Genomic DNA, 17,399 nt, shown 5'->3' with positions numbered 1-17,399 from the left:
TCTTCCTGGTGCATGTAAGTGCATTGTATTGCGGCACAAATTGAATCCTAAATCCCGCTCTCAGTCCGAATCAGTCGGATTGTCCAAAGGCCCACCCCCCGATTTCTGTCGCATGAAAGCAGCGCAGCTGCGCCACAATTGCGTGCGAAAAAATCCCCAGTTAAATACCTGTCCCAGCGCCGCAAATCCCGAAAACTTCGAAAATCCGATGAAAGTGCGATCCAAGGACCCTTAGTAAATAAGCCCTAATGTAAAGTCTGCACAATGCCTGTATGATGCTGGGAGGAGACTTCTTACAAGATGGGGAGAATGGTATTTTCTTTTATCCAGCAGCGTAACCTGAAGTGACTGTGCTCCAGTGGAAGATCTATAGAAACTCCCCACAAGAATATCTGATCCTGCATTGCCTATTATTCACGGGGCAGTCGTCTTATTTCAATGGATACAAAATCTCAATTATAAAGTTACCGACAAGTAACACAGGATCAGGCACTGGAAACAGGTAGTCAATATAAAATCAGATTTAGAAATGACCACTACATCTTACATGTGTTTCAGTCAAGCTTATGAGAGAACTTCACTATCATTAAATAATTCTGATGTGATAATAGGATTAATGATGTTTAAAATAATAAAGATAAAGTAACAATAGTACAAAAAATAATGATCATAAATATAATAAGAACATTGTAATAGTAATAAATGTAGCTAATTAAAAATATAAAACATTAATACCTCACCGGGTTCCAGCGGCGTCTCCCGTGGCTCCTCGCGCGCGTCCCCGCCTCCTAGGGCCAGCACACCAATAAGCCCCTTCCACACTGGCGTTTTTCACACGCGAGTTCTGCGCGTGCATTTGACGCGCAGAACTTGCATTGCACTCTGTCCCATTGTATTCAATGGGTCTTTCTTCATTAGCGTTGGTTTTCACGCGCGTGCTTGCGTTCGTTTTCACGCGTGTCAAAATCTCAGCATGATCTACTTTTGCGTGTCACACACGTTTTTCACGCCCCATTCAAGTCTATGGAGATGCATCAAGAACGCATTGCGCTCGCAATCATTGCAAGTGCAATGCGAGTGCAATGCGTTTTAAACGTAAGGGTTGCTAGGTGACCAGAATAACAGTTTTCCCCTGCTCGAGAACGATCATTTAATTAAAAAAATACAGTGAAGAACAGTGAAGAATAGAATAAAAACAGTGAACACAGGATCATTTAAGTGAAAAACACAGTGAAGAATAGATTACAGATGTTCGGCACATCTGCTTACTTGTCGGGAGATACGCGCGGAACGGTGCGAACAAAATAGTATGTGAAGAACAATATATATGTGTGAAGAACACATTGCAGATGTATTTAAACATCTGCAATTTGTTCTTCACACACATATATATTGTTCTTCACATGCTATTTTGGGCACACCGTTCCGGAACGCTGCAATTTTTCTTCCTTTTTTTTGTGGATGAACTTTGGGTCACAGTTCTGGGCTTGCACCTAACTAAAAGTCTGTTTTAGGCTACATTCACTCTGACGTATGGAGGACGTATATATACGGCCGATATACGTCCTCCATAGACGTCAATGGGCGCACGGCGCCCTACGGGAGCGGTACGGTGCAGCACACGTCCGTACCCGGAAAAAGATAGGACCTGTCCTAGTACGGCGCCGTGCTCACCTCCTCCTCCTCTCCCCATACACTGCCGTTGCCCGCTACGGTATGGTACGGGCGGGCAACAGCAGTGTGAATATAGCCTTAGGCTACATTCACACGGACGCATGAAAACGTCCGTATCCGTACCGTACCGTTTTTTTTACGGATTACATATGACCACATTCATTTCAATAGACAATACGTCTGACCATTTATATTGCCGTTGTTAACTCCGTTCCGTACCGTACTGTATACTGGCCGTATAAAAATATAGAGCATGTCCTATTTTCTCCCGTATTTCAGTTCCGTATGCCTTAGAAGTCTATGGGGACGTATAAAATACGGGTTACATGCGCGCTGCAAACGGATGAAAAACGTGACGTATATACGGCCCGTAAATACGGGACTGGAGAAATCATACGGTTATTAAACCCATCCGTTTTTTTTCACATTTGAATTTGGAGCGCAATCTCATTTTTTTGGAGTACATTTGCCTGGTGTGTCAAGACCAGTTTTAGGGTTTGCAACCACTAAGTTTTTTGCTGTTGCTTTGGTGCTGCTGGACTTTCTAATGTTTTGTTCTATATATATACATATATATATATATATATATATATATATATATAAATATATATATATATATATATATATATATATATATATATATAGAGAGAGAGAGAGAGCGAGAGAGATACATATTATATTTAATGATATCAAAATAAATAATACAGTAACTTAACGAAAAAATAGTAATAGTTAAATAAAAAATAATAACGATCATAAATATCTAAAAAAACATATGTGCTGGACATTTCATGATGAAGGGGGCTCTGCTGGACATATAATCATTTAGGGGGCTCTGCTGGACATTTCATTAAATAGTAGTGGCTACATTTCCCACCCTAGGCTTATACTCCAGTAAATGGGGCACATTTACTTATCCGTCTGGAGGATATCCCGAAAGTGCATTGTCCGTGTATAATGCACTGTGCCACAATTCACTAAGATCGTGCGCCCGATATCCTGCATGTGTCGCTTCCCCGCTCAGGTCCCAGGAGTTCACCTTCTTCCTCCCGGTGCATGTAAGTGCATTGTCTTGCGACACAATTTGTAAGTTAAATCCTGCGCTCTGTCCGAATCCGTCAGATCTTCTGATGGCCCGCCGCCCCCTCCCCCCCCCCACACAGTTTCTGTCGCATGAAAGTCGGTGCGCCAAAATTCGATCATGTGCAACACGATCTCATTCTAAATCGTTGTCCCAGTGGCGCAATCCCCCAAAAAAGTTGGAAAACCCGACAGAAATGCAGCCCGCGGCACCCTTAGTAAATAAGCCCCTGTATGTTTGCCCAGTTTTTGTGGCAAAACTATAAAAGAGAACATTAAATATAATTATATTATTAATCATAAAAATATAAACAATAATAATGAAATACATAGACAGCAAAGTTCTCTGTACAATAATAATAATAAAAATAACCACAATGAAGCAATTTAAATTAAAATATTTAATTTAGATTTATTAAAATATGAATAAATATAAACACTAGGAAATATAATACTAGTGCATAGACATTAATAATTCATTTCAAATATCCCTAATAATAATAGTAAGAAGAAGAATTCTAGAACATGATCATGATACATTGTTGCACTTTATAACCCGGCACGTCTTCTCCCTGACGGCAGGACCAGTAGACAGCACATTTGTTAATTCTGACACCTCGCACGCCCTTCATTTCCTAATTTTTGTCCCACGTCTTGTAGTCACATCCCAAACCTGCGACATAAAATAATATTCTACGATACAATAAAAACAACCACAGCCCGTAACCTATGAGGAGTCCACTTTTCATTTCCTATGGGAGGGATTTTCTGTGAAATAACTTTTTTTTTTTTCTTACTAAATTTAACAGTTGCAAAACTCCCCTCCCTGGTGGGTGACGTGGGCTTTGGGATAATGATGATGCCTCCTATGAGTCACTATGGCCACTCCTTCTCCAGGCTTCAGGCTTCTTCTCAGCTCTTTGTGTATAAAAGTTCCCTTGGAACTTGAGTCTGTCCATTACTCTCCATCCAGCTCCTCCTTGTACAAGACTTTGTGAGGCTCAGCCTGAAGTTTCGGCCATGAAGGTCTACCTCGCCCAGGTCCTAGCCGCTGCCTCCCTCCTGGTGCAAGTCATCGCCCAACCTCTGGATGGAACATCTGCAGCAAAAAGTAAGAGAGTTGGGAACCGTCATTGATGGATCTGTGTGCAGCCACCTCTGCAGGAGAGGAAGTTTTGGGATAGTTTGTTACTTTATTCCAAGTTCTGGTGCAGAAGTAGCAGAGCCGAGCTTGTTACGTAACCATTGCACGGTTGCGCTATGCGATATTATTCATACAACCCATGGTGATATCACCTGATGTGTCAGCTCTGCTACATCTGTGGGGAATAGCAGGGAGAGAGTGTCTTCCCTGGAGCTCTGGGTAAATATGAGAACACATTCCTATCTAGGAATGCTTGACACTACTCCTGGGGAGGACGGGGGATGGGATAATTGGTTCAAGGCATGGAAATGGAGAAGAAAATTTGTTACGTTATGTTTTATCTTATGTTTGGGGAGTTGTTGTGATGTGGTTATAGTGTTTTGTTGGAAAACTAGGATATGATCCAGAGAAAGGGGTGTAAGATGTTACTCTCGGATCTTCTTTTTATGATTTCTGTAACTTGTGCAGCCAAAAGTTATTCCTTCCGCACCATCCCTGGACGTGCACACTCAGCTCTTCCAAGCATGCACGTGCATGGGAGTATCCAGACATCTTTGCCAGAACAAAGGGATCAGAAAAAAATAGTGAAATCTTATATGTCTAATCTTTCTTTTTACGATTTCTGTAACTTGTGCAGCCAAAAGTTAATCCTTCCGCACCATCCCTGGATGTGCACACTCAGCTCTTCCAAGCATGCACGTGCAGGGGACTATCCAGACATCTTTGCCAGAACAAAGGGATAGGGAATAGTGAAATCTTATGTCTAATCTTTCTTTTTATGATTTCTGTAACTTGTGCAGCCAAAGGTTATTCCTTCCACACCCTCCCTGGAAGTGCACACTCAGCTCTTCCAAGCATGCATGTGCAGGGGAGTATCCAGACATCTTTGGCAGAACAAAGGCATAGGGAATAGTGAAATCTTATATGTCTAATCTTTCATAGCACTGACATATTGGGACATATTGAATAATAATCACTTGATAGGTTTGGTTTGCATTGATGTATAGATACTATATGGCCGCTGCGTTAGGAATCTGTTATAAAGCTGTGATCTGTTCTATATTTCCATCCTGCACCCATTACCTTATACACAGGATTTCAGTTCTTGCTTCTCGTGGATTAGATTGGAAAACCGCAGCGTCTTCCATTAGATTCCATTAGGAATTGTTCTGCAATGGGGGAATAGCACTATATGGCGGCACACGGGATCTACTGCAACACACAAACTCAATGCAAAGTCTGTAACATAGATGAGTTTGTCCTTTGCTACATATTGGGTTGATTGTGGTTCTATATAACTACATGTTGTAAGGATCAATATCCTAGAGCAGAAGTATGACATAACAAAGTCAGCTCTGCTACATCCAGCAGCTGCACTTATCCTGCTCCGGGATCATGGCTGCACTGTGGTGGACCCTTATTTGCTTTCTGTCTGAGAATGTTGACTATGCTCCAAGTACTTTGACCCACATCCCCTTAAGAGCATGTGATCTCCTTCCAGATATGTCCGCCTGTCTCCTTCCCGTGGATGAAGGGAACTGCAAAGCGATGCTCCCCCATTACTACTACGACCGCTACACCCAGACGTGCCAGGAGTTCTTCTACGGAGGCTGCGGTGGGAATGATAACAATTTCGAGACCTTGGAGGACTGTGAAAAGACCTGCTGGAAAATCAAAAGTGAGTTCTGTAATAACTGTATAGGCGGTCCCCTACTTAAGGACACCCGACTTACAGACGACCCCTAGTTAAAGACGGACGCCTCTTACCCCTGTGACCTCTGGTGACCTCTCTGGATGTTACTATAGTTCAGGCTGCAATGATCAGCTGTAAGGTGTCTGTAATGAAGATCTATTGATAATCCTTGGCCAAAAATTTTGACAAACTCCGGTTGTCACTGGGGCCAAAAATTTTTTTTGTCTGGATCTACAATTATAAAATATACAGTTTCGACTTACATACAAATTCAACTTAAGAACAAACCTATGGACCCTATACTGTATGTAACCCGGGGACTGCCTGTATAGTGAAGCCGGAATTAATCAGCCCTGAGCAGGAAATGTATGGAAAATAGATGTAATTATAGGATTATTCCCACAATCCTATGGATAAGTAATAAATATCTGATCGCTGAGGATCTCACCCCTTGGAATAGGATTCTGGAGTCTCACGGACACAATTTATGGGGCTGCTCTATTCAGTTTCTATGAGACCAATGGAAATAGCTGAGGACAAAACTCCATTCTTCATCAGCCTCATAGATTTTGTATAGAGCACTTTCAACTTCTCTTCAATTTGAGCTCTTCAACAAGTGCAGGAGACTTGAGTACCCAATTCTAGTGGGGCACAGCTATAAGGCATTTCTTGGGATAGGTGATAAATCTGACATTAAAGGGATTATTCCCCAAATCTTGTGGATAGGTGATTGTTGTGAATGGGTTTCTTGAGCAGTGGCCGTGCGTGTATTGCGTCACTCCTTTCAATGTTTATGAGACCAATGAAATAGACGAGTACAACACTCAGCAATCTCCATAAGCCTCATGGGTTTTACAAAAATTTACAATATTCATAATAAACCCCTCCTCAATTTCAACTCCTTCCCAGAAACTGAAAATCCCAACGGGGTCCCTATCGATCAGACTATTTATCACCTTTTTTCGAATAAGTGCTTTAACTTGTTTGTTGGAATACTCTTATATAGGAAATCAGCCATCAAACTCCATCATGATCAACAAGGGAAACACTTACTCATAGGTCCAGGCACCGTGACTGTAGTAATGTTCTTATATTTGTTATCCATGGCCTCCTCAATACTAAAATCAACTTTTATAATTATGCTAATAAGCCTGCAGTGCTAACGGGTTATTACCAGATCCCCACTGTGCTCTGGCTTCACAGGCTACACTGTGCAGATATTTCCCTGCTCCTTCAACACTTTCCCCCTCCCTCTGCCAGTTGTCATCTCACACAAGAGGAGAGGAAAGTGCTCCTGTACAGTGTAGCAGCCTGTGAAGCTACAACATGGAGGGGCTCTGTTAACTCCACCCAGAGCCCTCATAGCTCATTAGCATAGTTATAAAAGTTGATATTAGAAGGGAGGAGGCCATGGATAACAAATATAAGACGATTACCACAGTCACGATGTCTGGGTCTATGATTAATGTCCCTGGTTTATCAGGATGGTCTTTGATTGTAGATTTCCTTTAAGAATACGGCTTCTCAAGTTGATCGATATCTCTACAATATACTCTATGTTGTGCTACTCAACACCTACTGAAGTTACCTTGTATTTGTCTACCATCAGAATTTCAGACACCTTTGCCCCCATAGTTTCTAGTCATTGGTAGATTTTTTTGATTTTGGCTGAACTGTAGGTCATGAGAATAGTTTCCTCTTCTATCCCTAATTCCTAGTCTTTAATTCTTTAATTTGTCTGAGATATAAAGTGAAATTATGGTTTAACTTCCTCATCTCCATAAACCTTAGTTAGGATGCCGCCTGAGGCATCACACTCACTTATTAGCCTATTTTAGATTGATGGATTTCCTACTAGATGATAATTTTGTTGGAGGTTTAATACGTGGGACCTCAATATCTTCTCTCTTCTCCATTCAAAATGAGTTCATAACAGTGAATCCTATCATTAGCCAAGCCCCTAAAGGGCATTTGGTCTCGGAATGCAAAATCCCATTTTACAAATAGACCTTGGGGCTGTTTCATATTCCTGAGTTTATTACGGGATCCATGGTGCATGTGTTGGCCACAATAATTGGTCCTAACACCACTGAGCACTCAGCACCACAGAACACGACAGGTCGGATCAGTTGATTGAAGTTGATGTTGGTGAATTTGGCCAACGTGTTGACTAAGTTTCACGAAATCTCGGGTGTAAAACGGCATCCAGGGGCATTTGGCTGGATCAGTTAAAAGCTTTCACGTTCCTCTCGGAGCACAATAGACGGTTCCAGCCAAATGTGACTTGGGGGATATTGATTGGTTGTGTTGGGTTCCTTTCAGATGATTCAAGCATTTTCGTTTTTGAAAAAAAAATTCAATCGACAGCAGCCGAGAACTTACAAAAAGTGGACGAGTTGGGTAAGGTCCGGAGCACCCAATGTCAGCTAACATCTTCTGCCCCGAAGCAAAAACAGTAGAGGAAGATTAAAAACACTAATGAAATGGTTGGTTGAGGACATCATGGCAGAGCTTTGACCATTTTATGAAATGGTGGGCCAACAATATATCACCCCATGGTAGAGCTGTCAACATTTCATGAAATAGATGACCACTGGTTCCTCATGTCATGGTGGAACTATCACCATTTTGTAACGTGGTTGGCCAGTGGTCCATGTTATCATTTTGGAGCCATCACTATTTTATGAAATGGTTGGCCGACATCATGTCATGGGGGAACTGTCACCGTTTTATGATATGGTTGGCCAATGGTTTCTGACATCAGATGGAGCTGTCACCAAATTATGGAATGGTTGACCAAAGGTCCATGATGTCGTCATGGTGGAGCTGTCACCATTTTATGATATGGTTGGCCAATGGTTTCGGACATCAGATGGAGCTGTCACTAAATTATGGAATGGTTGACCAAAGGTTCATGATGTCATGGTAGAGCTGTCACCATTTTATAAAGTGGTTGGTTTGTGGTTCATGATGTCTTGGTAGAGCCATCACCATATGTCATAGTCATAGGAACTTACTAAAAATCACAGGTAACAGGTGACCTTCTAACACCACTTCTGCTTGTAGCCGCACTTCAATATGTATACTCATCTCGTAACAATATTATAGCGTTACAAGAATGGATTGAGGTGACGCCAAAATCTGTTCTTGAGCCCACTAGCTCTATTGACCTTGAACTTTTTTTGTTTACATTTTATAGAAGTCCCCAAAATCTGTAGAATGGAACCGGAGCCGGGCCGTTGCCGAGCCTTTCTGAAGCGCTACGCTTTCAACCTGGTGACCATGCAGTGTGAAAAGTTTATTTTTAGCGGCTGCTATGGGAATGATAATAATTTCCGAGACGAAGCCTCTTGTCTCGAGACCTGTGCTCCCAAACGAAGTAAGTGATGTTATTCCATGGTGTCCTGATGTCTCATGAGTCAAGGTCGCTCTGTTTATCACAATGTAACGAAACAACCAAATAAATTCAGTTTTTAAGAGTCATGGAAATAATAAGTCTCTTAAAATTAGAAACAAAAATGACTGTTTAAAAGAAATGAAAAAATTGTGCTGGAATTAATATTTGTAAGAAAAAAAATTAATAAAGTTTAGGCTACAGTCACATGAACGTATGGGGACGTATATACGGTCGTCCTATATGCGATATACATCCCCCATACATCGCAATGGCCTCATGGTGCCGTACGTGCGTCCTACCTTTCGACGGAATACGATGCCGGGCTCTATTTAGACTATGGAAGGGGCGGAGGTGAGCGCCACTCTCCCCTCCTCCTCTCCTCGGCACCGCCGTGTGCCTGCCGTGCTACGGGCAACGGCAGTGTGAATGTAGCCTTAGAATAGATACCTAGATACATATGCAAAAAATCTAACGGTATTTTCCAAAAAATCTAGAAAAAATTGGGTCAACTTGAGTTGGGCCAACTCTTTGATGATTCAAAGAAAAGAGATGTCTCCACATACTTCAAATTTGTCAACTTTGGGAAGAGAGGTCCAGAAGGCCAGTAACCTTAGTGTACTATGGATTTTTTTTTGCCAATTGGTTTCATTATCTTTGGCTAAACCCCACCCTTTATGCTCCATAAGACACCGCTTTGGCACTTGGTTTTATTACCTTTGGCTAAACCACACCCTTTTTGTTCCATGAGACACCGCCTTGGCACTTGGTTTCATTACTTTTGGCTAAACCACACCGTTTTTTCTTCCATGAGACAACGCCTTGGCACTTACGGAAGTTATGCCCTGTTTTCAAGATATAACAAGCCCATAAAGTATCTTGATAAAATTGAAGTGTTCCGTCAGGCTCTGGAGATTCCTTCGGGCATTTCTTTTGGAAGCCACTCGGTGTGTGTTTCTATGGAAATGAAAGTGTTTGTTCTGATTTCCTCCTGAGGACATGAAGTAGTACGTACATCTATTTCAGAAAAATAATGACAGGAGGTCCAGGGTCCAATAGACCATTGAACAGGTGATCCATATGTATTTGATAGAATTCCGCTGAAGATACTCGCCCTACTCTACCTCTTGAGATCTATGAAGCTCCAGGACTTACTCAAAAAGGATTATAATGGAAATATTTTGAGGCACTATACTATCTATATCCAAACTTGTAACTCCTGGGAAGCCTCAGACCTTGTTGTGATCCTCAGAGCCAAGTTGGATCAAGGTGATACTTTAAGATTACATTGAAACCCAAGGGAATGTAAATTGTTTTAGATTCTGGATAAGGGTAAAAACTCAACTATTGGCCCTAGCTGGCTACATTATGGGGCTCATTTAATAAGGGCCCCTTGGGACGCATTTTCGTAGGGTTTCCCGACGATTTCCATTTTGCATCGAATTGCCCCAGGATTTTGGCGCAAGCGATAGGATTTTGGAGCATCGGCACTGGCTTGCACGTGACAGAAATCGGGGGGCTTGGCCCTCGGACAACCCGACGGATTCGGACAAACCGCGGGATTTAAAAAAGGATTTGTGTCGCAAGATCAAGCACTCACATGCACCAGGAAGAAGAGGAACTCCGGCGGACCTCGGGGCAGAAGCGATGGATGCAGGAACTCGGGCGCACGAGCTTAGTAAATCGCAGCAGACCCAAATCCTCATCGGACAATGCACCGCGGGATCGCGACAGGACCGGGTAAGTAAATGTGCCCCTATGTCTTCAATTGGGTGAAATGGTTGCAAAAAGTTTGTGCAAGCTGGATGGACGGAAGGACATGGTGGTAGAAGCGAACACAAGTATTTTTGCTTCATTGGTTTAATACCTACACTCCAATGGAGGGCTTATGTTTACTCTTGCCATGAGACCTTCTCTTCTGTGAACCCAACTGCATAAATGTCATTCTATAGATCGGCCAATGTCCTCAACTAACCCAAAGCCCCGTAGCCTGTACTTTCCATGGCACCCTGACAGCTACACAGCATTGGCTTTAAGAAGCATAGGAACTACTACCATCAACCAGTAGCAGATGTAGTACTAACCCTATACCCCCCCGATTGCAGTGATGGGCAGTTAAATCTTCTGATACTTGGACATTGCACGTTCTTTCTAGTGCAAACTGCTTGCACGGGTATTTAAGAAGAGTCTGCACCACATACGTGTCACACGCAACCCTTGTGTGGTGGCTGCAGTAGTCTTCACACATTCCGGTGCTCAGTCGGACCGCGTGCCAGAGTTATCATGTAGAGTCTGACAGAATTGTTTTGTACACCCCATGTTAAAGGTGCACCAAAAAAAAGTGGTGCACTCTATCGGGGAAGTGCAGGGGGCGCCAGATTCATGAAGAACATGCACCAGAAATCCTGAATCTGGCGCCCCCTGCACACTACACAGGACACTGCACATAGTACACACTGCGCATAGTACACACTGCACATAGTACACACTGCACATAGTATACACTGCACATAGTACACACTGCACATAGTACACCTACACATAGTATACACTGCAAATAGTACACTCTGCACATAGTACATCCTGCACATAGTACACACTGCACATAGTACACCTACACATAGTATACACTGCAAATAGTACACTCTGCACATAGTACATCCTGCACATAGTACACACTGCACATAGTACACACTACACATAGTACACACACTGCACATAGTATACACTGCACATAGTATACACTGCACATAGCACACACTGCACATAGTACACACTGCACATAGTACACACTACACATAGTACACACTGCACATAGTACACACTGCACATAGTACACACTGCACATAGTATACACTGCACATTGCACATAGTACACACTGCACATAGTACACAGGACACTGCACACAGCACACACTGCACATAGTACACAGGACACTGCACATAGTACACACTGCACATAGTATACACTGCACATAGTACACACTGCACTGTTCTTAGTAAATGTGCTCCAATCTCGGAACTGGTGGCACCTTTTCCTGAAACTTTGTGGTACATACTGTCGGCGGGGTGTTATAAGACTACTTTAAAGAGGACCTTTCGACAACTTGTTTTTTTTTCAACTCTAGTATATTGATCGTTTAAACTAATGGCACTTATTGCTCGAGAATGAGAGGGGCTAGAGAAAAATTTCTGCACCTGAATCGGTGGATCAAGATGGAAAAATTTAGATTGGGTAGTGGTGGTAAAAGGGATTTTTTAACCTCATAAAGCTCAGCTTTGGAATCAAATTATAATGGACAGGGATGAGAATTGAAGGACCTCCACCAATCCTGAGAACGAAGTCTTTCACTACATGGCAGCGTCTGACCACCCACCATGTAGTGATGGGGACATACTCCATATCCTTGTATAGGAGCGTTACGGTGTAGAGAACAATGTTACTGATTCAGTGGTGCAGCCCCCTTATTCTGGTGAAGTTGTCAGAGGTCAGACCCCACCGGTGGTGGAGTGGTGGTCTATCCAAGCAATATTTTTCACAAATGTTCATGTTGTTTCATACACGTAAACCTTTCTTTGATAACAATGCTGTTAGTGTTGTAGGCAACTACATGTTCTAGATGTTGGTGTTTTTAGGGTGTTTTATAGAGGAAGTCTGACCTGTGATGTCATCGTTTTCAGTAGGTTTATTGTCTTATCACTTACCCTTATTGACTTAAGCCTTGTTCACATAGCTTATCAGTAGTAAAATGGATGAGTAATGTGCCTGAACAAGTCATTACTCAGCTTTCAGTCACTAAACCAAAGGGGAGGAAATAAGAGAAAAGGGAATAGATCACTTATAATATATTAGAAAAATACAATTGTTTACTGCAATTTTTCTTTGTGTTTTAAGGTATTTTTTGATTAAAAGAAAAACAGCTCAAAGAGACATCTACCACCAGGATGAAGGTTCATAAACCAAGCACACTGACATACTGGTGTGCGCCCCCTCTGGCAGGATCTGCTCTTCTTTTAGCTTCTCATGCCCTGTTTTTTTTTTTTAAAGGCTTTTAAAATCATGCAAATGAGCCTGAGGTGTTAATGGAGCTTGGAGCTCCTTAGGCTCATTTGCATAATTCTTAAAGTCTTTTTTTTCTTAAAACCAGGGCATAAGAAGCTAAAAGAAGAGCAGATCCTGCCAGAGGGGGCACACACCAGTATGTCAGTGTGCTTGGTGTACAATCCTTCATCCTGGTGGTAGATGTCCTTTAATCCAGTTGATCCAGAACAGATTCCTGCTACAGAGTGTGTCTTTCGCTCTGAAGGACCTGCCATGTCCTTCATAGACAAACTCAGCATTAACAGGACCTAATATTCACTGCTCATCGGATTCCGGCGCAGTTGGAATTTTTTCCCTAACCTCCACCATTGCTGAGCAATCAGTGCTATTAGATTCAGCACCTAATCAGGCTGTCTACTGTCAGGTGGGTGGTCCTGGGCTAACACCAACACCCACTTGACAGTAGAGAGCCAAACCTAATAGCACTGATTGCTCGAGAATGGTTTGGGCTAGAGAAAAAATTCCAACTACACTGGAAGCAGTGTAATAGGTTCTACTAAAGGGTCGTGGGTTGGTGGTGAAATTTTTGGTGTTTTTTTAATATTGAGTGGATTAGTTTTGGATAGGTTCAACCATGGATTACATCTTGGAGTGCCTGAAGCAGGACATGTGGTGATAGATATGAGATAGATAGATAGATAGATATGAGATAGATAGATAGATATGAGATAGATAGATATGAAATAGATAGGAGATAGATAGATAGATATGAGATAGATAGACAGATAGATATGAGATAGATAGATAGATAGGAGATAGACAGATATGAGATAGATAGATAGATAGATAGATAGGAGATAGATAGATATGAGATAGATATGAGATATGAGATAGATATGGGATATGAGATAGATATGAGATAGATAGATATGAGATAGATATGAGATAGATATGAGATAGATAGATAGATATGAGATAGATATGAGATAGATATGAGATAGATATGAGATAGATAGATAGATAGATATGAAATAGATAGATAGGAGATAGATATATAGATAGATAGGAGATAGATATGAGATAGATATGAGATAGATATGAGATAGATATGAGATAGATATGAGATAGATATGAGATAGATATGAGATAGATATGAGATAGATATGAGATAGATAGATATGAAATAGATAGGAGATAGATATATAGATAGATAGGAGATAGATAGATAGATATGAGATAGATAGATAGATATGAGATAGATAGATAGATAGATAGATAATAGATTGATGGATAGGGGATGGGTAGATAGATAGATAGATAGATAGATATGAGATAGATAGATATGAGATAGATAGATAAATAGGGGTTGGATGGATGGATAGATAGATACTGTCCCTTTAAGAGTCTCTTATCTTTCTGCACCCATGGATTATAGCGGCTCTTTGGTTTTGTGTTTATAGATGCTCCCAGCTTCTGCTATAGCCCAAAGGATGAGGGATCTTGCTCTGCTTCTGTAGCCCGCTATTATTTCAACATTGAATCCAAAGCCTGTGAAGAGTTTACATACACTGGTTGTGGGGGGAACTCCAACAACTTTGTCAGGATTGAAGATTGTAATAAAGTTTGCAAGAAAGGTGTGTGCGGAGATTTAACAAAAATTGTTTTCATTTAAAAAAAAAAAAAAAAAAACAGAAAAAATCTAAGAAAAAAACTTGGTTTGTTTGCAAATACATAGAGAACAATAAAACTGATTACAGTAAAGGTTTTGGAAAGTAGAATTAAAAAAAAAAATTAGAAAACCGGAATTTTTATCAAGCGAGTCGATTAGGCTCTCATTTTTCCAAAATGAATAAACTCAATAATTAATTCTATTTATATATTATAAAAAAAAATAAAGAGAAAAAAAAATGTAATAAGTAAAATGTAAAAGTTAATTTGGAAAAAAAAATAAACCAAAAAAAAAAAAAAAAAAAACTACGCAGCTAAACCAAGTTTTTTTCATTTTCTGTTTTCTTTAAATCAAAAATCCACATATTAAAATAAAAAAACTAACTCATTATCAAAACTCATTCTCATTAAAATTCATCATCATCATCAAAAAAAAATTTATTATTTTTTTTTCTATGTATTTTTATTTTATACCAGGCTTTTGCCTAAATAACCTGAATTTTTTTTAAACTTACTTTATTATTATTTATTTATTTTTTGCATCACAAGAATCTTCAAAAATTCTACTTGTCTTCACATCCGTTGCAATATTAATCCTATTTTTATCTCACTCTTTTAATCACTTTTTTTTAGTAGTCCTTTGCTTTTATATGATTTGTACTTTGTTCATAGAGTCAAGTAAGTAAAAAAAAAGGTTAAAAAAAAAAGTCGGTCAAGTCCGACCTGTTACTATCAAGTCCGTCTTGTTATTTGAAAAACCATCATCTTATGCATGAAAAAAATAAAATAAAATAAAATTGTGAAAAAAAAAAAAATTCTGATTCAAATTTGAAAATTTGTTCCCTAATTTTGTCAATTATGATTGATTTTTTAGGAAACAAAAAGCCCAGGAATAGGAATCGTATTCGCAAGCAGAAGACGCAGTCTTGAACCCTGAATGAGGAAGATGCTGTAACACTTTTATAGGTTCACATTTATGCACTTTCTGTGGTTTTTTTTGGGACATGCAAGAATCTGTCTAGCGGAGGAGACCTCACTTATTGTCCTTCCAGATAACAACATATAGGGCAGAGCAGTATTATTGGCCGAAAAAATTTTATAAGTACAGGCAGTCCCCTACTTAAGAACACCCGACTTACATACGACCCCTAGTTACAGACGGACCTCTGGATGTTGGTAATTACTGTACCTTATCCATAGGCTACAATAATCAGATATAACAGTTATCACAGGCGTCTGTAATAAAGCTTTAGTGTTAATATTGATTTCTATGACAACCCAACATTATTAAAATCCAATTGTCACAGAGTCCAAAACTATTTAGCTGGGTTTACAATTATAAAATATACAGTTCCAACTTACATACAAATTCAACTTAAGAACAAACCTGCAGAACCTATCTTGTACGTAACCAGGGGACTGCCTGTATACTAATACTTGCCTATACCCCACTGCTGGGTACAATGTGAATTATGACCGATGCCCCATGTGCCACTAGAGGGCAGTGTCAATAAAAAATTTTTTTGGTAACATAAGGGGCGGTACAGACCTCCGGTCATCAAAGCTATTATATACAAAGTTAAAAACCGGCCTTTCAAATTTGTTCAAGTTTTGTTAATATTAATATTAGTATTTGTTAATATGCTAATATCTTTGTCCGGTATAAACTTGGCAATTACAAACTTTCTCCAATTTTTCCAGAATTTACAGAAATTTTTTAAATTACTGACACAATTATTCCTTTAAGGTTCTAACAAAGTCTGGACAAGTCAATAGGAAAATAATTTGTATCTGTGTCCAGAAATTACAAATTTTCTAGAATTCTAGACCTGTGACTGTGACCCACCCCCAGGGGTATATATCACATTTTATACATTTTTATTATTTTGTGTACATAGTTGTATTAACTAAAATAGCGAATTGTTACATTTTGGATGAAATGCAATATTTTACTTTTTTTTTTTAACATAACCAAAAATAACGGCACTTCTTGGTTAAATGTTTTTTAAAAATTGTACATCTGTATATATGACTATTCACAAAGGGACTGAAGCTACTTTTGGGTGGATTCTCATTCGTTGTAATGTTTGTACGTTTTTTTTTTTTTGTATATTAATAAATAAAATATTTTTTTTTTCTTGTGAAATTTTAAGTCTAAATTTTAAGTTTAGATTGTGTATTCCTTATAAAACATCACTTTCCATAATAATAATGATAATAATTCTTTATATATATAGCGCACACAGATTACGCAGCGCTGCACAGAGTTTGCCAAATCAGTCCCTGTCCCCAATGGGGCTCACAATCTAATCAACCTACCAGTATGTTTTTGGAGTGTGGGAGGAAACTGGAAGACCCGAAGAAAACCCACATGGAGAGAACATACAAACTCTTTGCAGATGTTAACCTGGGTGGGAATTGAACCCAGGACCCCGGCGCTGCAAGGCTGTAGTGCTAACCACTGAGCCACAGTGCTACCCATACCCATAGATGCAAGGCGTATTTTTAGGAGGGATTTTTATCTGTGTTTAATGTCACCCCCAACTTTATAAATAATATTTGTAATATGAAGTAGAGTTAGCATTCAGGGTTCGGGTGTGTCCCACGTGACTTGGCTGTATTGCCAGATTGGTAGATTTTTACCACCTTCTAGCCATGGCTGTGATTGGTCAGTGGGGACACCTCTGGCCAATCACAGCCATGG

General features: G+C 40.1%; 1 protein-coding gene across 2 annotated transcripts; it reads left to right on the top strand.

The window, feature by feature from the left end:
- Window positions 1-3,629: 3,629 nt before the first annotated feature.
- On the top strand, window positions 3,630-16,841 carry TFPI2 (tissue factor pathway inhibitor 2). Of its 2 annotated transcripts, XM_072154325.1 has the most exons (6): window positions 3,630-3,865; window positions 5,400-5,576; window positions 7,914-7,991; window positions 8,791-8,970; window positions 14,488-14,661; window positions 15,570-16,841. In XM_072154325.1, the coding sequence occupies exons 1-6, from the start codon at window positions 3,775-3,777 to the stop codon at window positions 15,623-15,625; spliced, it is 756 nt and encodes a 251-aa protein (XP_072010426.1). In that variant the 5' UTR covers window positions 3,630-3,774; the 3' UTR covers window positions 15,626-16,841. The 2 variants fall into 2 exon arrangements, with proteins under 2 accessions (XP_072010426.1, XP_072010427.1); XM_072154326.1 differs by lacking the exon at window positions 7,914-7,991 and having other exon boundaries at window positions 3,633-3,865.
- Window positions 16,842-17,399: the final 558 nt, after the last annotated feature.

The sequence above is a fragment of the Engystomops pustulosus genome, chromosome 5 (genome assembly GCF_040894005.1).
Source record: "Engystomops pustulosus chromosome 5, aEngPut4.maternal, whole genome shotgun sequence".
Classification (NCBI taxonomy): Eukaryota; Metazoa; Chordata; class Amphibia; order Anura; family Leptodactylidae; genus Engystomops; species Engystomops pustulosus.
Note: the sequence above shows the minus strand (reverse complement) of the source record. Positions and strands in the feature narration are given on the sequence as shown.

Bases quoted from the DNA above. Each gene is read 5' to 3' on its own strand.
- TFPI2 (XM_072154325.1), top strand. From the start codon at position 3,775: ATGAAGGTCTACCTCGCCCAGGTCCTAGCCGCTGCCTCCCTCCTGGTG. The intron at 5,577-7,913 runs GTGAGTTCTGTA...GGTTCCTTTCAG, and splicing joins GACCTGCTGGAAAATCAAAA to ATGATTCAAGCATTTTCGTT. The intron at 7,992-8,790 runs GTAAGGTCCGGA...TACATTTTATAG, and splicing joins ACAAAAAGTGGACGAGTTGG to AAGTCCCCAAAATCTGTAGA.